Below are 22,798 nucleotides of genomic sequence, written 5' to 3' on the forward strand. Positions count from 1 at the left end.
CCTAACTCCCTAAATTCAGCTTGTAGGACCTCATCCCGTTTTTTACCTATATCGTTGGTACCTATATGCACCACGACAACTGGCTGTTCACTGGAGATCTGAGTCCTCAGTTTCTGGAGCCAGGTTGGGGGTGGGGGGGTGACTTCTGCGGATCTTCCATTTCCCATTATCAGATCCCAATTTAACTTTGGACTCCTCTGTCACCGTGAGGGTAATAAAGAAAGGAATGCCACACATAAAAAGATTGCAAGGAAGGATCGGGGGGATCAGCTTGTCATAACTGTTCTAGTAAGGTTATTAAACTTCTTCCTGCACTTCAAAGGAGTCTTGGATTGCCAGGACATGGCACTTACTACCATAGCCACCTCCCTCCACAGAGAGTGTACAACATTCTTGGTGGGTCTTCGATCCCTGACCCCAAACAGCCTGTATCACGTCTTCCATATCTCAATTAGGAGGACATCCAGGTTCATCTTACTGAGTTTGCCCGTCATTTCTTCGATTTGGTTACCATCCTTGTAGCCTACATTGCCTTCTTGCTCCAGTGCCCCTTTAAGCAGAAGATTTTATATCCTGCTGCACCAGGATTCTTCATATCCTGCAGATATTTTCTGCCCACCCCACTTCCCTCTTCAGATGTTTTCCAGCTCCTCTCTCTGTTGTCCATTTGTGGCCTAACTCCAGCCTCTGTGCTACTCTCTGCTTTCTCCCCAGAATATCTGACGTGTTTCAGGCTGTATTTACACAGCCTGCACACTCTGCCTGTACACAGTGGATGATCCCACAACTTACAGTTGAAGATGTGGAGAAGTCCCGCTCCATCTCAGCTTCAACAGCGCCATCAGAATTTCAGGCCCATAATATGTTACATGTCTTGATATTGAACTCATCTGCCAATGTTCAAAGAGGTGTGTTTTAAGGAGGGTCTAAAACCAGGAAAAAGAGCTGGAGAGGTGGAGAGTTATAGGGAGGGAATTCCAGAGCATGGGGCAGAGACGACTGAAAGCATGGCTGCGAATGGTGGGCCTTAGGAAGGGGGAGGAATGCGCAAGAGGCCGGAATTAAAAGTCAGTGGCAGGACTGCTTGCAACTGTGGCGTCCTATTTGACCTTGATTTGAGCTTCCGACCCCATATCCTCTCCATCACCAAGACCGCCTACCTCTGCCTACTCCCATGCCTAACATCGCCCGTCTCCACCCCTGCCTCAGCTCATCTGCTGCTGAAACCCTCATCCATGGTTTTGCTACCTTTAGACACAACTATTCCAATGCTTTCCTGGCCGGCCTCCCACCTTTCACCCTCCGTAAACTTGAGCTCATCCAAAATGCTGCTACCTGTATGCTAACTTGCACCAAGTCCTGTTCGCCCATCACCCCTGTGCTCCCGGACCTACATTGGCTCTCGGTTTGGCAACATCTTGATTTAAAATTCTCATCCTTGTTTTCAAATCCTTCCAGAGCCCCATCTCTGTAACCTCCTCCAGCCCTACAACCCTCCGAGATCTCTACGCTCCTCCATTTCTACCCTCTTGTGCATCCCTAATTTTCTTCGCTCCACCAGCTACTTAAGCCCTAAGCTCTGGAATTCCCTCCCTAAACCTCACTGCCTCTCTACTCCTTTAAGACACTCCTTAAAACTTACCTCTTTGACCAAGCTCTGCCTTAATATCTCGGTGTCAAATTTTGTTTGATAATCGCTCCTTTGATGCGCCTTGGGATGTTTTACATACATTAAAGGTGCTATATAAATGCAAGTTGTTGTTGTAGTGCTGGAGAAGATTATAGAAATAGGGAGGTGTGAGATCAAGGAGAGATTTAAACATGACAATCAGAATTTTGAATTTGAGGCATTGGGGGACTGGGAGCCAACATCGGCCAGTGAGGACCGGGGTAATGGACAAGTGGAACTTGAATACCATATGAGCAGCAGAATTTGGATAGACTGAAGATTATGGAGGGTGGAGGATGGGAGAGCCAAGAGAGCATTAGAATCATAGCGTCTGGAGGTGACAAAGCATGGATGAGGCTTTCAGTGGCAGATTGACTGAGGTAGGAGCAGAAACAGGCGATGTTAGGGAGGTGGAAGTAGGAGATCTTTGTGATGTACGGGAAATGGTGTTGGAAGCTCAGCTCAGGGTCAAACTAGATGCCAAGGTTGAACAGTCTAGTTCAGCTTGAAAATAGGTGGCCAGAAGAATCACAATAAGCTACTTTGGAAATCTCTTGAGAAGCTGTCACAACTAGTCCATCCACCTCCTTCTACTTTGGAGTAGCAAATGAGAAGGAACATAGCACACTGGTTTACACTATCTTTTTGGGGCTTTCACAGCTCTTCTGCCAAAGTTACGGCAGATGAGTGGGAGAACCCCATGGAAATGAATCCCCTTAAACTTGTGTTAAAAAAAAGTCAGCTGGGCAACTTTAGGTAAAATAGGGTCGAATTTAACTGCACATAGTTTTCAGGCGAGCAGTGGGCAGGGCGATTGGGCCACTCACCCAATGTCACCAGCCTGTGGCCTGCATCATTTTGACGGTCAGGCCTCATTTAACGACAGGTTGCCTACGCTTTTCCAGTGGTGACTAGCAGCTCATCCAATTGGGGGGGGGGGGGGGGGGCGGGGCAGGTTTTTTGCAGGGTCCACAGCCCATTTAAAGTGTGAATGCACCTCTTAAAGGAAGATGTCACTCAACTCATATTCTGCACATCAACATGTCTCAGGCAAGAACACCTCGCTTCTTAGTTACAGGTGCAGAGGTGCTAGTGGAGCAGGTTAGGGCATACAGGCAGGTTCTGTTTCCCTCAGATGGCAGGAAAGTGCCCAAATAGATGTTGCGGCAGTCCTGCAGGTAGGTGGCAGACAATGTCAATGTCTTCACCATCACCCCCAGGATGTGGGTTCAGTTCGCTTACAACGACCTGACCCGGATATCAAGGATATCTCTATTTCTCTGTATTACATCTGGCCACAGAACTCCACCCCCACCATACAATCCAGCATTCTAAACACTTCCTTCCACATGCTTCTCCACCAGTCACAAGGGGACACTGTGCCTGCCTAGAAGCTGCCGCACCATATCTGAGAGTATGGAAGGGTCCACTTCTAGCTTGTATGACATTCTGGTGCAAGGTATCAGTGCTCTGCAGCCTACCATGGAGTGTGTGGTCACCTCTATGAATGCTGCAGTCAGGCCAAGAGTTTGTATCACCAGCTCTTGAAGCTTTGATCGAAGCTCAAAGTGGCGTCATTCAGGCTCTGGGCTCAGTGTCTCCAATGCCTTCGAGAGGCTGGAGAACACATGGATATAGACTTCATTCGTGTTGCATATCTCCTGCAGTCTGCTCTCCCGCAGATCAGTGGGAATGATGAGCTGAAGCCCCGTGGGAGTGGTAGTGGCACAATAGGTGTGGCACATATTGCCCTCACTTAGGATGAAAGTACATCTGTTCCCTCAACCATTCCAGCCATGTTGCCAGAAAATCAGCTGGGTCAGACTGCCCGGCAGCAGCCAAGATGCTGCAGTCTGTAACTGCGTTGTCTCAGGCCCGGGTTCCTAGAGACTGCCGACGAGTATCTCAAGGATCCTCATCTGAGAATCAGCGGCCTTCCACCACCAATGCTGAAGCCACTGGGGGAGCACTTCATAGGAGTGGTAGAATAGGCAAGAAGTCATACAAGAAAAGCACTATGGGTTAACACATGGTGAAAATATGATATTATGGGTGGAAAAAAAATTTGATAGGGCCCATTTTCGGGTGCGGGTAGCGTGATCCACTATTACCCCGCACCCGATTGCCCCTACACAGGCAGCACGTGAATTTTGAGCTGCCTGCTACATACCATGATATCTCCGTGCAGCCAGCACTACCCGCACTGCTGAGAGGCTGCACGGAGAATAAGGAAGCCAGAAATGGGGCGTGCTCAGCGCACGTCATCGGCAGCCTGCACCTTTTAAAGGTGCAGGTGCACATTTTAAATGGGGCATGCACAGTCCACTAGAAGGTGGGAAAGATGGCCACAAGGAAGGCAGGAACGGCGTGAGAGAGGGCCCCACACTTCTCAGATGATCCACTGGAGGCTCTGGTGGAAGGGGTGGACAAAAGGAGGGCCAACATGTACCTGCAGGGTGGTAGGAGACCCTCCAGACTGCAGCTCCACAGGCATTGGCAGGCTGTGGCCCAGGAATGCCAGGAGCATTACACCACGCACGTGGGTGCAGTGCCAAAAGAAGTTCAATGATTTGACACGAGTGGTCAAGGTGAGTGAATGCAAGTGTCAAGTGACACATCCAACCAACTGCAGCACTGCTCCACGCATCACATCCCCTGTCACCCACCCACCAACAAACACTGCCCATCGATACGCAATGCTGCACTCGGCATGCTGCATCTCACCCGCACATAGTGCCACACTTGCAGGCCACAAAACCACCACTCACAGGTCACACACATTGGCAGCTATTTGACCACCACCCACATCACTCACACAACTCGCAGGATACTCACTGACACACTGTCCTTTGTCTTGCAGGAGAAGGTGACGCATAACAGCCGTCAGCAGGAGAGACCTGAGGGTGGACAGGGACGCTTACACGTCCTCACCCCCCAGATGAGGCAGTGCTTCAGATCATTGGGCGGGCCGTCGCTGCAACCGTGACAACATGCCACGCTGGAGGTCCCGATGAAGGGGGTCTCTGCATATCTAATGCTCCTTCTCGTTTCCCACATCTCCCTCCTCCATAATCTTTTCTGACTCGTGTGCTGCACATGCTGTCAGTGTGCACGTCTTACTTGCTCCTCTCCCCGCTCCACAACTCAACCTGTTTCCCTTTGTCATTGCAGATACCCAAGAACACTTGGTGGCACCGTCCAAGGAGGAGGAGGAGTGGCAGGAGGGGGACACTAAAGACACCGTCACTCGATCTGACACTCGCTTCAGCTGCGCTTTGTTTAGAGGCTAGTTTAGAGGAGGGATCTGCACGTGGTGAGACACCGGGCACAAGTACGTAGGAGCTGGGGTGGGGGGAACAGATGCCACAGGTGCCAGCTCGCCGGAGGGCGAGGTTGCTCACTAGTTCTGCAGCAGAGGAGTCAGATGAGGACTTTGATGGGTCAGGGTACAGAAGATGGCTGATGGATGTACACCACCAAATACTTGGGGCGCTGGAAAGCCTGCCAGAAAGCTTGCGCACAATGACGAAGGGCATGGAGGAGTCCAGCTCCAACTTGGCACAGGGCTTTGCACAGAGCTTGGAGCCCATCCTTTCCAACATGGAATGGATGGTCACCTCCATCAGCGCACCTGTGGAACACACCATGATGCAGCGCCTGATGGCCGATGTCGGGGCTTCCACTGCAGCACAAACCAATGTCATCAAAGGTCTATAAGCTACGGTTGCTACTTAGACTGCTGCTATGGAAGCTCAGACTGCTGTTATCGTGGTGCTGGGGACCACTGTTGAACGGGGCTTCCAGGGAGTCACAGCACTCCAGCAATCTGTTCTCCAACTGATCACCAGGATTGCTGAGGTGCCGCCCTGGGAGAGTGGCAGTGGCGCCATGGCAGTCTGACCTGCTGTCCTCTCTCAGGACGACAGCATTCCTGCTCCCACTCCTGTCACTCCGCCAGTTCCCTTGTTGTTGCCTATTGGCCAGCCAGGCCAGTCTGCTGCAGCCCATGCTGAGATGGTGAAGTCTGAAGCCGGGCCCTCCTGGCCCAGAGCTGCTTGAGGTCGTCCTCCACGGCCATTTGCACGCTCCTCCATTGAAGGCCAGCAGCCTCCCACCACCCATGCTCCAGCCACTGGGGAAGCCCCTTATAGGAGCATACGGATAGGTAAAAGCACATGAACAACTGACACTAAGGGAATGCACAAGGGTGAATAGTTCTGTTCTGTTTCCATAATTTCATTTATTCATTGATAAATGTGACTTTGAATTTGCATTTGGTGGTGGCTTTATTTGTGCGATGAGCTGAGGGGGAAACCAATGTGCAATCAGATGGCGGGTGATTTGATTGTCTTGTGGGAACGGAAAGGTCGGGAATATAGGACTGTTGGTGAGTTGGGGGATGTAGTCGACATTATTGATAGTGGGCACGGATCAGGTGAGCACGCAGAGCCCTTGCAGACAAGGCATGTGGTTCCTGCTGCACCCTTACATCTTCCTCCATCTCCTCTTCCAGCTCCACCCCCTCCTCCTCCTCAGCCTCTTCCTCCTCCTCCTCCTCAGCCTCTTTCTCCTCAGCCTCCTCCTTCTCAACCTCTGACTCAAGGTCTTCTCTGATCACTGGTGGCAAAGGCTAGTCCCTCATGATGGCGAGGTTGTGCAGATGCAGCATAGCACCACGAAACTGCCCACTCGCTCAGGGGAGTACTGCAGGGCTCCTCCAGACCGGTCTAGGCAGCGGAAGTGTTGTTTGAGGAGGCCTATGGTGTGCTCCACATGTGGCAGTATGGCTCTCATTATAGACCTGCTGTGCACATGTGCGTGGGTTCCTCACCGGTGTCATGAGTCACGGCATGAGGGGATAGCCCTTGTCGCCCAGTAGCCAGCCTTTGACTTGCCGAGGCGGGAGAAAAATGGCTGGCACGTTGGACTGCCGTATGATGAAGGCATCGTGACTGATCTCAGGGAAGCGGGCATCGACCTCCATGATTTGATGCGTGTGGTTGCACACCAGCTGCACATTCAGGGAGTGGAAGCCCTATCGGTTGACGAAGATGGCCGAGTTCATATGCAGGGTACGCAAGGCATGTGCATGCAATCAATGGCACCCTGCATCATGAGGAAGCCAGCAATCCGAGCGAACCCCCGTGTTCACTCGTTCTGCTTGTCTCCGTCAAGAGGGAAGGTGATGAACCTGTTCCTCATCTGGTACAGTGCTTCAGTGACCTCCCTTATAGAGCAGTGCACTGCATACTGCGAGATGTTGCACATGTCACCAGCAGAGGCCTGAAATGCTCCTGAGCTGTAGAAATTCAGCACCACGGTGACCTTCACAGCCACAGGCAATGCTGTCCTCGCCCTGCTCTGAGGCTGCAGTTGTGGCCGCACCAGTTGACAGATCTCAGTGACGGCTTCCTTGGTGAACCTCAGGCGTCGGATGCAATCCTCCTCGGTCACGTTGAGGTAAGAGAATTGGTTCTGGAAGGCCCTCATTGGATACGGCCTCCTGCTCAGTGCCCTGCGCCTCGTCGTCCTCCCTCTCCTCGCAGCTTGACCCACTGTGCGTGGCAACTCTGCATGCTCCCAGTCGTGTTCAATGCTCAGCGGGAGCCCTAGCAGACCACCCATGGTTGCCAGGAATGCTGTTCAACCAGGGTTGTAACTTTCCGAACCGTAAGGCAGTACCTGCCAAACCACTCTCAAATGTACTATAGGAACTCTCAGTAAGTATAGGAAGCTTCAAAAAAACACTTCCTATTCCACCAGCAGCCAGAGGCAATAATCCAGCAACTAACCTGTTAATCCTGCATGGTCCTTTTAAATAACGCTGGTTGGGGATCGTCCAGGCACTCTAAGACACGTTCAGCTGTCCATGGTTAAGACTGTGTGTTGAGTTGAGCGTTAAGGTCCAAAATGGTGTCTATCACTTTAAATCAGCATTGTACACCGATTGCACGCACTTTCTCCCTACTTTACATGCTTCCAGCGTTCGGTATTTACACATGCGCTAACTGCTATACCAAGATGGCGTCCGGCGCACATCATGCTGGAAACATGCGTGTGCAGCCAAGACGCCATCTTAGGCGTTCGAGGGGCCGCGTGGCGCCAAAACAACGGGTGCTACATGGGCCAATTTAGCGCCCTATGGCTATTGTGTTAGCCATTAAACAAAAATCACAGCTTTTGACTTTCCAATTTTGTCTGCAATGTCATTCGGTAGTAGCTACTGAACCTGCAAAAATATGAATATATATTTCGTGTATATGAAAGTTAACCAGTGTTTCAAAGTTCTTTATTGCAGGAAGAAAGGATTGGTGGAGGTTGTATTGAGGAGTGTTAATGAGGCGGTGGGGGGAGGGAAAAGGAACGGAGTAGTTCAGCTGTAGCATTGGACAACCAACTGCTGGCAGACAGCTTTGGCTGCTGTAAGGGTGGGTGTGCAGGTCATGTCGCAAGAGGATTACAGGTGTGTGACAGCCTTTCTGAAGAAGTGTAGCCTCCTGATTCACTGCTTCTCGTAAAATTGGAGTTGGGTGACTCTGGGCCTAGAGACCCTATGGATGGGTAAAGATGCCTATGTGTAGCTCTCCTTGTGTCGTCTCCTGGGAGCCCCAACAGCAGCTCCTTGAGGCTCCTTGGTCTGCTGCTGCTGCTCCTGTTGCTCCTCTTCTTCCATACACAGTAGAATGCTCAGGATGACTTCCATCTTGAGCCATGTGCTTCTTGAGGGTGTAGAAGCAGAAGAAAAGTGAAAATCAGCAAATTCCAATGGAAAGACTTGTGCAGCAATCCAGCCACATGAATTGCTTATAGGTACCAATGATCTGAGTGCTTGCAGGTGAGTGTTCAGTTAAATACCGTTCCAATTGCCGTTTCATGCCGGTACCGACCAGTAGTACTACTACTTCTGCTTTCACACCTTAAAATAGCGTTGGGAGTTCTACTGACATCATAGCACCATAATAAGGCTCCTGACTGCTTCAAGCAGGCCCCTGGGCTGTACTTGTAAAGTCCGGGCGAAACTGCAGCAGTAGGATCAGAGCGGGAACTGTACGGTAGGTGCTGCACTCCAATTTTAAGGCAGCGACCGCTCCGTTCCCACCGGGTCGATCAAGTTAAAATCAGTCCTAGTGCGTTTAAAGTTCTGTGCTTTTTGCATTGGGGGGAGGGGGGTTGTGGGCGTAATCATTGACCTGCCATTGTAGCTATTTATGTTCCCCTCATTCTCTTCCTGGGACCTGCCTTGCTGCAGCTGTTCTTTGGCTAGCATGCACATGCTTTTCAATGGCAATACTATGCAGCATGAAGCATATAACATACTACAACTACTTTGTTAACTCATTCCAAGCCATACCACAATGCAGCACCAGAATATTCCAGATATTGGAAATGTTTTAACATGACAAAGGTACGCATTGTTATATTTCTGCTTTGCAAATGTGTGCCATTTTAAGCCATTTCTTGCAGGGTCTGGAGTATCCATAAGGTCTGATCAGCCATGTTTAGATTGGTGACGTGTCTTCCAGATACAATTCTTGCATTGTCTTCCCCTTGACAGTTGGTGAACTCTTAATTCCCTCAAGATATGTGAATTGTGACCACTCTCTGGAAAATGATGTTAAGTTGTTAACCTCTTTGCTGGAGGTCACATACCATTGGAACACTAAGGAAGCAGTAGCCTTTTTGTTGATAAAAGGGAGGGCACTGCCTGCAGATATACAAATAGTTACATGAATATATAATCAATGGCATTTTGTACTTGGGGAATGACATATGACTGGTAATATTGCATCTGCCTCTATGGATGGTGCTGCATGCTGCTGTTGAACTTGCTGTATATTAACATGTAACAGAAGAGGGCACTTGTTATCTCATGCAGCCCTGAACTGCCTCATAGTTTATTAGTTACTTCTCCCCTTGGTGCCTCGAAGGAGCCAGTAGTATAGAAGTTGAGTGCGCTGGTCACTTTCACTTCCATGGAGAGTGCTGCCAGAAGGCCCATAAAAAGGCGGGAGTCGGAGGCCCGAGAGCAGTTGAGGCGGCAGAGCAGAGGAGAGGGAGCAGCCCATAAAAAGGCAGGATTTGGAGGCCCGAGAGCAGCTGAGGTGGCGGAGCAGAGGAGAGGGAGCCACCCATAAAAAGACGGGATTCGGAGGAGAGGAGAGGGAGCGACCCATAAAAAGATGGGATTCGGAAGAGAGGAGAGGCAGAGCCGGAGTGTGCCAGGGAGAGAGAAAAAAAAACAAAGTGACGTCAACACAAGGGAAGGAGCTGATTGGTGAGTAGCCAGTGGGTGTTTTTTTTAAGTCTTTAGTTTATATTCGGTTAAGTTTAGTTAATAATATAATAAATCGAGGCATGGCAGGGCACCTCACTCCCGTGGAGTGCACATTTTGTGCCATGTAGGAACTCCAGGACGCTTCCCGTGTTCTGGACAACCACAGGTGCAGGAGGTGTCATCAGCTGGAGGAGCTCGAGCTCCAGATTTTGGAGCTTGAGCAACAGAATTCCAGAGGTGAGGTGAGAGTGACTGCCCTTGACATCAACGCAGCATTTGACCGAGTGTGGCACCAAAGAGCCCGAGTAAAATTGAAGTCAATGGGAATCAGGGGAAAAACTCTCCAGTGGCTGGAGTCATACCGAGCACAAAGGAAGATGGTAGTGGTTGTTGGAGGCCAATCATCTCAGCCCCAGGACATTGCTGCAGGAGTTCCTCAGGGCAGTGTCCTAGGCCCAACCATCTTCAGCTGCTTCATCAATAACCTTCCCTCCATCATAAGGTCAGAAATGGGGATGTTCGCTGATGATTGCACAGTGTTCAGTTCCATTTGCAACCCCTCAGATAATGAAGCAGTCCGTGCCAGCATGCAGCAAGGCCTGGACAACATCCAGGCTTGGGCTGATAAGTGGCAAGTAACATTCGCGTCAGACAAGTGCCAGGCAATGACCATCTCCAACAAGAGAGAGTCTAACCATCTCCCCTTGACATTCAACGGCATTACCATCGCCGAATCCCCCACCATCAACATCTTGGGGAACACCATTGACCAGAAACTTAACTGGACCAGCCATATAAATACTGTGGCTACAAGAGCAGGTCAGAGGCTGGGTATTCTGCGGTGAGTGACTCACCTCCTGACTCCTCAAAGCCTTTCCATCATCTACAAGGCACAAGTCAGGAGTGTGATGGAATACTCTCCACTTGCCTGGATGAGTGCAGTTCCAACAACACTCAAGTAGCTCGACACCATCCAGGACAAAGCAGCCCGTTTGATTGGCACCCCATCCGCCACCCTAAACATTCACTCCCTTCACCACCGGCGCACTGTGGCTGCAGTGTATACCATCCACAGGATGCACTGCGGCAACTCATCAAGGCTTCTTCGACAGCACCTCCCAAACCTGCGACCTCTACCATCTAAAAGGACAAGAGCAGCAGGCACATGGGAACAACACCACCTGCACGTTCCCCTCCAAGTCACACACCATCCCGACTTGGAAATATATCGCCATTTCTTCATCGCGCTGGATCAAAATCCTGGAACTCCCTTCCTAACAGCACTGTGGGAGAACCTTCACCACACGGACTGCAGCGGTTCAAGAAGGCGGCTCACCACCACCTTCTCAAGGGCAATTAGAGATGGGCAATAAATGCCGGCCTCGCCAGCGACGCCCACATCCCATGAACAAATAATAAAAAAGGTGGCGTCACTGCAGTGCATCCGCGAGGCTGAGAGCTAGGTGGATAGCACGTTTCAGGAGGTGGTCACTCCACAGCCAAAACCAAGACCATAGCACCATGGGTGGCTCAACTGTACAGGGAGGGAGAAGAAAGGTCAAGAGAGTGATAGTGATTGGGGATTCTATAGTTAGGGGAGCAGACAGGCGTTTCTGTGGCCACAGATGTAATTCCAGGATGGTATGTTGCCTCCCTGGTGCCAGGGTCAATGATACCAATGAACGGCTACAGAACATTCTGGAGGGGGAGGGTGAACAGCCAGAGGTCGTGGTCCATATCGGTACCAACAACATAGGTAGAAAGAGGGATGAGGTCCTGCAGGCAGATTTTAAGGAGTTAGGAAAGAGATTAAGAAGCAGGACCTCAAAGGTAGTAATCTCCGGATTACTCACGGTGTGACGCACTAGCGAGTATAGAAATAGGAGGATAGAGCAGATGAATGCGTGGCTGGAGAGATGGTGCAGGAGGGAGGGCTTTAGATTCATGGGGCATTCGGACCAGTTCTGGGGGAGGTGGGACCTGTACAGGCCAGATGGGTCGCACCTGAACTGAGCTGGGGCCAATGCCCTCGCAGGGAGATTCGTTAGTGCTGTGGGGGGGGATTTAAACTAATTTGGCAGGGGGGTGGGCACCAGGATGTAGCATTGGAAAGGAAAAACAAGGTGCACAAAGGATTGGGAGAGAAAGATAGCACTAGAGCAAGAAATAGTACGGTTTTTGATTGGTCCAGACTAAGAGAGAGTACAAGAAAGTCTAAGATAGGTTTTGCAGTGCATGTGTGTAAATGCATGAAGTGCCCGTAAACAAGGTGGGAGAGCTGCAGGCGCAATTAGCCACATGGGAATATGATGTTGTGGCGATAACGGAGACCTGGCTCAAAAAAGGGCAGGATTGGGTACTAAGTATTCCTGGATACAAAGTGTTCAGGAAAGATAGGGAAGGGAAGGAGGGGAGTTGGCAGTATTGATTAAGGAGAATATTGCAGTGCTGGAGAGACAGGATGTCCTGGAGGGGTCAAGGACAGAATCTATTTGGTTAGAGTTAAGAATAGAGGTGCCATTACACTATTCAGTGTATTCTATAGGCCACCAACTAGTGGGAAGAAGATGGAGGAGCAAATTTGCAGGGAAATTACAGAGAAGTGCAAAAGCCATAGAGTAGGGATAATGGGGGATTTCAACTATCCTAATATAGACTGGGATAGTAATAATATAAATGGCAATGAGGGGAAGGAATTTTTTAAGTGTGTTCAGGAGAACTTTCTTGACCAGTATATTTCTGGCCCAATGAGGAAGGAGGCATTGCTGGACTTGGTTCTGGGGAATGAGGCAGGCCAAGTGGAGCAAGTGTCAGTGGGGGAACAGCGATCATAATATCATAAGGTTTAGAATAGTAATGGAAAAGGACATGGACCACGCTAAAGTAAAAATACTCAATTGGAGGAGGGCCAATTTCAGTGGGATGAGAACTGATCTGGCCCGGGTAAATTGGAATCAAAGATTGGCAGGTAAAACTGTAATTGAACAATGGGCGGCCTTTAAGGTGGAGGTGGTTCAGGTACAGTCTAGGTACATTCCCACGAGGGAGAAAGATAGGGCAATTAAAGCCAAAGCTCCCTGGATGAAAAAAGAGATAGAGAGTAAGATGAAGCAGACAGAAGGGGCATATGACAGATGTCAGGTTGATAACACAAATGAGAACCAAGCTGAATATAGAAAGTTCAGAGGGGAAGTGAAAAATGAAATAAGAGAGAGTGTGAGAATAGACTGGCGGCTAACATAAAAGGGAATCCAAAAGACTTCTACAAGCATGTAAACAGTAAACGGGTAGTAAGAGGAGGGGTGGGGCCAACAGGGACCCAAAAGGAGATCTACTTATGGAGGCAGAGGGCATGGCCGAGGTAATAAATCAGTACTTTGCATCTGTCTTTACCAAGGAAGAAGATGCTGCCAAAGTTTCTGTAAAGATGTAATTGAGATAATGGTTGGGCTAATAATTGATAAAGAGGAGGTACTAGAAAGGTTAGCTGTACTTAATGTAGATAAGTCAGCTGGTCCAGATGGGATGCATCCTAGGTTGCTGAGGGAAGTAAGGGTGGAAATTGAAGCGGTACTGGCCATAATCTTCCAAACATTCTTAGATATCGGGGTGGTGCCAGAGGACTGGAGAATTGAAAATGTTACACCCGTGTTCAAAAAAGGGTGTAAGGATAAACCCAGCAACTATAGGCCAGTCAGTTCAACCTCGGTGGTGGGGAAACTTTTACAAACGATAATCCGGGACAGGATTAGCAGTCACTTGGACAAGTGTGGATTGATTAGGGAAAGCCAGCACGGATTTATTAAAGGCAAATCGTGTTTAACTAAATTGATAGAGTTTTTTGATGAGGTAACAGAGAGGGTCAATGAGGGTGATGTGGTTGATGTGGTGTATATGGACTTTCAAAAGGTGTTTGATAAAGTGCCGCGTGATAGGCTTGTCATCAAAATTGAAGCCCATGGAATAAAGGGGGTAAATTGGCTAAGTGACAGGAAACAGAGAGTAGTGGTGAGGGGTTGTTTCTCGGATTGGAGGGAGCTACACAGTGGTGTTTCCCAGGGGTCGGTATTAGGACCACTGCTTTTCTTGATATATGTTAATGACTTGGACTTGGGTGTACAGGGCACAATTTCCAAATTTGCAGATGACACAAAACTTGGAAATGTAGTGAACAGTGAGGAGGATAGTGATGGACTTCAAGAGGATATAGACAGGCCGGTGGAATGGGTAAACACATGGCAGATGAAATTTAACGCAGAAAAATGTATTTCAGTAGGAAGAACGAGGCGAGGCAATATAAATTAGAGGGCACAATTCTAAAAGGGGTACAGGAACAAAGAGGAATCATTGAAAGTGGTAGGACAGTTTGATAAAGCGGTTAAAAAAGCATATGGGATCCTGGGCTTTATAAATAGAGTCATTGAGTATAAAAGCAAGGAAGTCATGATGAACCTTTATAAAACACTGGTTCGGTCACAACTGGAGTATTGTGTCCAGTTGTGGGCACTGCACTTCAGGAAAGATGTGAAGGCCTTAGAGAGGGTGCAGAAAAGATTTACTAGAATGATTCCAGGGATGAGGGACTTTAGTTACCTGGACAGACTGGAGAAACTGGGGTTGTTTTCCGTGGAACAGAGAAGGTTGAGAGGAGATTTGATAGAGGTATTCAAAATCATGACGGGTCTAGACAAAATAGATGGAGAGAAACTGCTCTCATTGGTGGAAGGGTCAAGAACCAGAGGACATAGATTTAAGGTGATTGGCAAAAGAACCAAAGGTGACATGAGGAATTTTTTTTTAATGCAGCGAGTGGTTAAGATCTGGAATGCACTGCCAGGGGTGGAGGGGGGTGCTTGAGGCAGATTCAATTGTGGCTTTCAAAAGGGAACTGGATAAGTACTTGAAAGAAAAAAAATTGCGGGCTACGGGGATAGGGCAGGGGAGTAGGACTAGCTGGATTGCTCTTGCATAGAGCCGGAACGGAGTCGACGGGCCGAATGGCCTCCTTCCATGCTGTAACCTTTCTATGATTCTACTCACACTGCATCAAGTGCCAAGTCCTGGAAGTACACCTCCCATGGCCTCAAACCTCCCAGACCATGTTCTCCAGCTATACATGGTCATTCTTCTCCTCCTCCAAAGCATTTACCTTTGACAGACTTGATCCAAGAACCAAGCTGCAGAGTTCACATAAAGTCTGCTCCTTTATTAAATGGGGCAGATTTTCCACTTTGTTGCACCTGGGAAACACTTAGTTCCCAGGCACAGCAAAGAGGAAATAGAAACAGAGACCCATTGCATCAAGTCTCTTACCCTACAATGCTGCTCTGGGTTGTTCAAGGCATCCCCCAAACTGACATAACCAGACCTATGCCTGCAGTAGGCACAAGCCCAGTGTAAGCATGCAGAGAAGGCAGGAGGGGACGTTGTGGCCCTCTCCTCTCACTTTCCTCTTTGTCTGAACCCAAACAGGAGACAAAAAATTATTTAAAGTTCTGCTGAAGCTATTGCACAAAATTTCAATCCCTTAATTCAAAATTAGAGCCTGTACTTGCTCTAACGAACAGACCCAAGTAAACTCCTAGGAGAGAAAATACATTATTAGTTTGTTGTATTGTTAAAGGTAAAGGAACTATTTATGGAAATAAAAAACTCAGCCAAATACAGACCTCCATAATGCAAGTGCATCATTCAATCTAAGTCATGTTATTGCATAAAGTAACCCTCCCCCTTTTGCAACACCCATTATTTACTGGTCTGAACATACTGTAAATGTCTAATAATAAACTGAAATCCCGTTGTGTAAATTTCTATTTTTAAATTACAGTGAAACCTGTAAATTACAGACACCTTAGGGACTGACGACAGCTGTCCTTTTTTTGCAGGAGTCCTTATTTTCAAAATGGTGATTGTATGTTCGTAGTATTAGCCAGGTTGCATGAAGATAGTCGCCGCCTCCATTCAATCGGCTCTTGGAATCGGTGAATCCGCCCCCTGCCCCGGGGACTGGTAGGTTCAGCGGCTGCAATGGGTTTCGAACCTCGGCGGACCAGAAGGGACAATGCCGTAGGGGGATTCAAACCCCGGAGGACCAGCAGGAACAATGCTGTAGGATTCAAACCCTGGCGGACCGGCAGGAACAATGTTGTAAGGGGATTCAAACCCCGATGGACTGGCAGGAACAATGCCATAGGGGGATTTAACCCTGGCGGACCAGCAGAAACGATGCCGTAAGGCGATTCAAACCTTGGCGGACCGGCAGGAACAATGCCGTAGGGGGAATTCAAACCCCGGCGGACCAGCAGGGATAGTTGCTGTAGGGGAATTCATCTTTCTGCAAGTGTATCCTATTCCTGTTGCCGAGCAACCAAATTGCCACTGTGACCATACAACTGCACAGTGGAGACACTGACTGGAAGCTGAAAAGCCAGTGCACATTCCAGAAGCAGCTCAGCGGCGGCCACAGGCGGATATCTGAATCAGATACAGGTACAGTACTTCGAACATTTTAAAGTGTGACGTCAGGCTGTGACCCATGTCCCGTGTTTTCACCAAATACACCAAGTAAATAGGGCTTGGTAGTTTGTAATTTGCGAATGTCTTTCGTTTCAGAGTGCCTCTTGTATCTTTTACAATGTAAGTTATTTGGGACTGTTATGAAGTTTTGCAGGTGTCTGTTTATACAGATTTCACTGTAAATGCAAACCTGAAACTATGAATTGTTTGTATATGCAGGTATTGTTTGGAATATTATAGCTAAGTTTTATATTTTTAATCATTTAAACAAAAAAGTACAAACTCAAAGACAAATAATACTCCATTCTATTTTTTTAAGTAATAAATCTTTAACCAGGTCCATATCTATGAGTCCTAATTAAATGGAAAGAACTTACTTCTCCCTCTTTGCCATCCCAACGTTTCACTGTTTTAACTTTAGGGAAAACGTCACTTATTGGTGTTCTGGAAACATGTCCTGTAGAAAGTTTTCTATCGATCAGCAATAATTAAAAATCAATGATTACTTTACTAAATTGGAAGGGAAGCTTCTTCAGTGATATTTTTCTATATTTCACAATCAAAATATGCGACTACAACACATACCATTTTTACTGTTAAATGCAAATAAAATATTCATCATGCTGCTTTGAATCAGTTTTAATTATTGTAACATGTAATTTCAATGACCATAAGACAGAATTTTAAGATAAATTAAACAGCCATTGTTTCTACAAATGACTTAATAAAAAAACACACACAAATTGATTCTGACTCAAAAGGCCTGGTTAAAAGAAAATTGGTTACTGCAGCAAAAACTCATGTTTGCAAAACATTCTCAGATAAAATGAAAACATAATGGGCCAGATTTTGCTGTGAGCGGAGAATGCCATTTGCTGGACTTGCACTTGCCCATAGTCCTTCCATGGGGTTTTACATGGCAAATTGCTGTCAACGGGATAGCCAAACACTACGGCACCTTCTAGAGGGCATCTGGGACCTGTATGAACAGGGCAAGCAACTGTGTATCTCCTTAACCAATCCGATTGAAGAATCATTAATGAGCAGCGCAGAGTCTGAACCAGGAAGTGTAAGTTAGAATAGTGAATTCAATGTCAAATCAGGTACAGAAAGAGAAATAAAGAGAGGGAAAGAAAGATTGGATTAAGAGACAGAGATAAAAGAGACAGAATGAAAAAGTTTTTAAAAAATTATTTAAATTAAAAAAAAAATCTCCAACAATAATTAAAAGCTGATGGAATGAGACTCCACACTTGTAAAAGTTAATTTTCAGTGCCAGAGAGGTTGTTTGGCAGTAATTAAGCTGTACCACACTATTGAAAGGGTACTTAGATCGGAATGGACAAGCCCTAACGTTTTGTGGCGAGTTTAGTCCGTATCTACGACGTCAATACAGTAACTTCACACGTTTATGGAGGGGTAACACATCTCAGACAGCAACTTACGGATTTTCGCCTTTTAACTGCGCATGTGCGCTCGCTGTCTGATTTACACATAAATAATGGTGAGCGCTGTTAGCCTCACTGTTATTTTCACAGAAATATCTGTCCCAATTGATATATATGATACAATCTCAATCAATTTAAAACAATAATCCAAGCTCAGGCTTCATTTGACAATACATGAATACTTAAGTTTTGGTTCGTGCAATCTGTGTCATCTGGACCCTGCTACTAGATTACAGCCTTGTGCTTCACAGAAAGATATCCAGTATTCTCTACATAAACCTGGAATTTCCTGGATCACACTGACGCAGAAATTATGCCAAAATTTACGCCAGTTTTTGTGCCAATCTTGCTGACAAGAACATACATCCAAATTTCCTGCTCATTTGCCTCTGCCAGAATGTAAAAACTGGCATAAAGCAAGCGCATAATCAGCGATATTATCTTGTAATCTAATTTCTATATTCAAAGTGGCTTGACAGAGCTGTAAATTTATGATTGTTTTAGTCATGTCCTAATAAAGTTGATCAGAATTATACACCTGTATACTAACATTTTTACTTTATTGTATATTTCTTTAAATAATCAAAACTTGTAAATAAATTAAACTTTTTTCTTCACTAATTATTAGTTCTTGATAAGTGCAACTAATTCAGGAAGCCTAAATGTGAATTTTTAGAAAACCAGATCTGAATAGAAGCTGCAACTGGATCATAAGGTTCCATTCAACCACCTTTATAATTGTATTGCTGAATTGGACTAGTACTTATTTACTTATATCAGGTTACTTTGGGTCCTGCTGCATCTAAACTTTTGGGTATAAATCTATGTCAGTGTATTACTGGTGTAAATGTAAGAAACTTGTGTGAGCTGGTCTTTTGCATGGAGACAAACTGGGGGAGGGAGAAACTCAAACTGGAGGGAGGGAGAGTTCATACTGGCCTGTGATGTGCATTGTTGTATAATATGTTTTATTACAGGTATCAGGTAGCTTTGATGCTCCTCCGTGAGGACTGAGCCTCACCTCCCTGAAGCTTCAGCTGTGTATTGTAAAAAGTCATAAAATTGTACAAAAATATATCGATGACGCTTTTGTTGAATCAGTGGAATTTACTTGGTGTTTCTCATTGCAGTCAATGCTGTAGAAACATCACAAAAGTAGCTTTTATTTAAACTTGATTTATCCTTAAATCTTTCTATTCTTTTGTGTTCTTTCTTTGATTTATAAATTATGTTATTCATCTCACTACAAAACAAAAAGTCAAATATTTTATTTGGGGCTTGGTGATACTAAGGCACTCAACTAAGCTAAATGGAATAACACTTGCAAACAGTGGGCAAATGTCATGTAATCAAATGTCATGTGATTAACCATCACATGAGTGTCACATGATCAAATGCCATGTGATCAAATGTCACATGATCAAATCTCCAGGAATACATCAAATCAGAGTTGGCTACCCTATCCTGTTCCTATGTTCTTAAGAGGGGGGTAGTGCCTTTTTTATATGTAAAAGGACCATTAAGGGGCACCTCTTCACCCCTTAGGCCTTAAACATTCTGCTTTTTAGGCCTGGGCCCAGTAGAAGGTCTAGCAACAAAGACCTCTATGATCTTTGGAGCTCTTCCATCCATTTAAGTAGCCTCCTCTTCAGGTACTGCAATGGCAGATCCACTGCAGTACTGACTGAGTTTTCCTGGCCGGAAGTGGCAAGCTTCCTCTAGCTGGTGAGGATCCTGCAAGGTGTTTATCCTAAATATCTAATGACTGCCTTTCCAAACCATGTAACTGGGCCGAGGTCATGCCAGGATTGGGGAAGTGGGCAGAAGTCCCACTCTGATCCTCCAGGGGTGCATTCAGGAAAATCAAGTACATAATGCCTGCCTCTGTGGATTTCTTAGTAGCTTGGTTTGGAGACTCTTACATATGCTGATCAAAAAATGGAGGTGGTTTATATCAGCATTGCCTTCTAACAAAACAATAAATATTTACAGAAAGTTATTTTTAATTCATTAATTTTCAATATTTTTTAAGATCAATGTACATGCAAGGATTCCAACTCCTAACAGCACAATACTCTTAACGTATTTTATCCAGACAACTGGAGCACAGTTGCAGTATCTCTGTACCACCATTTTCACCTAATGTAACTTGTGTCTGGTCAGTGATTTTATGAAGAAACGAAAGCCAAATTAAAGATTACCAAATTAACCATGAAAATAAGTTAATATTATATACAAGTAAGTTATTTTTCTGTAATTCATTGTTCATGAACTATGTCGCAAATTTAAGACACCTTCAAGTCTGACATCACAAATTCAAGAATCACTCAGGGCTTACAATAACCAATTGAACTTACACAGTACCTTTAAGGCTAGTTTAGTAAAACTTTAACTTACATTATACCTTATTTATTTTGACTTTAATTTAAAATTATTTTAAAATTAGTTTTGTAATAGCCTTCCTGTTTTTCTGTGCCTCCACCAACCTTCACTTCATTCTGAAGCTGGGACCCACATTTATAAAATTTAAAGACTGATTGTTTAAAAACCAGTTCCAAAGGTTGAATTTCTAGTCGATCAGGAGACTGAACACTAAAGTTTGACTTGGTTGCACTCCTGAGACAAGCTGGTCAAAATTTGATCTTTTCATAAATGCAAAGCGGTTAATGACCTAAGATCTGATGCCACACGTCTTTAGGAGCTGAAACAGACTACGGAGAACATGTATAGGGCAATGGCTATTACCACAAAGGGATTATTGGATACCATTGAGGTTCCACAGAAATATAGTAAGCAAATATAGTACCTTTATTTTAAAAAGTGAACAAATCTGGCCTGGAAATTAATTAGTTCAAGATCAATATTAGGTAAAACCATGGAAACCATGTTTATGGAGTAGGCTGAAGAAGTACCTACATAAACCGCATGGGTTTACACTATTCGGTGGTACCTTAAGGCCATCTCATGAACCTGAACCTGAACCTAGAGGTATAATGCCACCTTCATCACTTGAAAATTCGCAATGCATATCAACAATCTGTCACTGGACTTGCTTCTCCCACTCCGGAAGCACTTAAGATACAGTAATGGATTAGACAGAAGGAGCAGTATACTTTATTGGTACATCAAGGAAAAGCAGTGGTAGGCTTTGCAAGAATGTCATGATGTAAATGTCACCTAACAAATTTTGAGCACTTTATTTCTCCTTAGTGCAGACAGTTTTTGTTGGGAAAGGGCCATGTTAAGGTAACAGCTGATGGTAGGATGGAGTAAGATAGTAGTTAAGGTACAGTAGATGGAAATGCACATTATGTTGTTTCCAGGAACACCATGTGGGTTTCAGTAATCTGCAATACTTGTGTAAGGGCCAGATCAGGAAATTACTGGAAGCAATTATCAATGAACTCTACCAATCTTCCTGGCTGTATCTCTACTTCCTCCATTTGCTCCTCTGCTACTGCTTCACCACGAGCCTCCTTTTTGCCCTGGTGTGTACTTACTCTTCTTTCCACTGAGAAGTTATGCAGTAGACCATGATTATTTTAGATATGTTTGCTTGGTTATAGAAGAGCACCCTGTCTGAGTGGTTCAAACAACAGACCTTTTAATTTTTCATCATAATTGTGTGTTCCACTGTAATTCTGATTAGTCCTGGTCTTCCAGCAGCCATCTGCTCAATCTATATGAGCTTTCAAACAATGCATGCACCATGAAGTGAAGCATATTGAAGGCATCATAGAAAGTGAGCATTTCCTTGTATGATGTTTTTGTAGTCAGACACACCTGAACATTAATTGGATGGAAGCCCCTTCTATTCATGTGGGTTGTGAGGTTGACATGAGGAACACTGAACCCTACATGGGTACCATCTACTGAGCCCTGGACTCTTAGCAACTCTGCCATGTTGTTGTCCTGTCCTGCTGGTACCAGGGAAAGTGATGAAGTTGCTGCCACTTGAAAATACACCATCTGTCATTTGCTTGATGCATCAATGGATTGCAGAGTCATTGATGTGGCAGATGACAACTATGATGACTTGGAAAGATCCAATGGCATAAAAGTTTAATACTGTGATAACCTTCATAGCTGTTAGAAGAGTCATCCTGTGGTAGAAACAGATCAGCCTGGAACAGATGATATAGCTCAGTGACAGCCTCTCTAGTGAGGCAAAGGTGACACAAGTCTCCTCTGACATAGTCACATCTTTTGTTTAGCTTATTCTGTTGTTTCTGGGCTACCTTCTTTGATTCCAGTGCCCCTCCCAGTTTAGTATCATCTGCAACTTTAATCAATTTCCACTGAGTTTTCAGAATCCAAGCCATCGTAGTAGATCACAAACGGTAGTGGTCCAAACATTGAGCACCCCCCCAACTCAGCCGCCCCCCCACCTTGACATTACCCCTCTAACCAGTACCCATTGTTTTCCACCTTTGAATCAACTTCTTATCCATGGCTAAGTTTTGCCCTGAATCCCCACAGGTTTGAGCTTAATTAGTAATCTGTCATAGGGAACTTTAGCAAGTCTAAGTACATAACATCATAGGGTTTACCACAGTCAACTTGGATTGTCTCTTTCTCAAAGAAATCAAAGACAATGGTTGATTCTATTATTTTACATGGAATTGAAGTCAATGGAAAGCAACATTGGGCGAGGTGTATAACAGGCGGCCGATCCAATACCGCCCGGTTTCCGCCATCGCTGACGTTGAAAGTTATGCCCATAGAATTTTATGCCATTTGGTGCATTGTACCTGCACTAGCTTTCTGATGGAGCTATTCACTTAGTCCCATTCTTCTGTCCTTTCTCCCTTTTAAATTTTTATTTTTCAATTATGTATCCACTTTGATTATTATAGATTCTGCTTCCACCACTGTTTCTGGTAAGGCATT

The 22,798-nt window shown here is 45.8% G+C and overlaps 1 protein-coding gene across 1 annotated transcript in view; it reads right to left on the bottom strand.

Annotated features, from left to right (window-relative positions):
- Window positions 1–22,798, bottom strand: part of LOC137322146 (protein disulfide-isomerase A6-like) — a gene marked incomplete at its 5' end in the record, with an annotated part of 62,082 nt that overhangs the window by 7,270 nt on the left and 32,014 nt on the right. The window contains one exon of the mRNA XM_067985261.1: window positions 16,838–16,931. Within this exon, the coding sequence (XP_067841362.1) occupies window positions 16,838–16,931 (94 nt within the window). The remainder of the gene's footprint in view (window positions 1–16,837; window positions 16,932–22,798) is intronic.

The sequence above is a fragment of the Heptranchias perlo genome, chromosome 5 (genome assembly GCF_035084215.1).
Source record: "Heptranchias perlo isolate sHepPer1 chromosome 5, sHepPer1.hap1, whole genome shotgun sequence".
NCBI lineage: Eukaryota > Metazoa > Chordata > Chondrichthyes > Hexanchiformes > Hexanchidae > Heptranchias > Heptranchias perlo.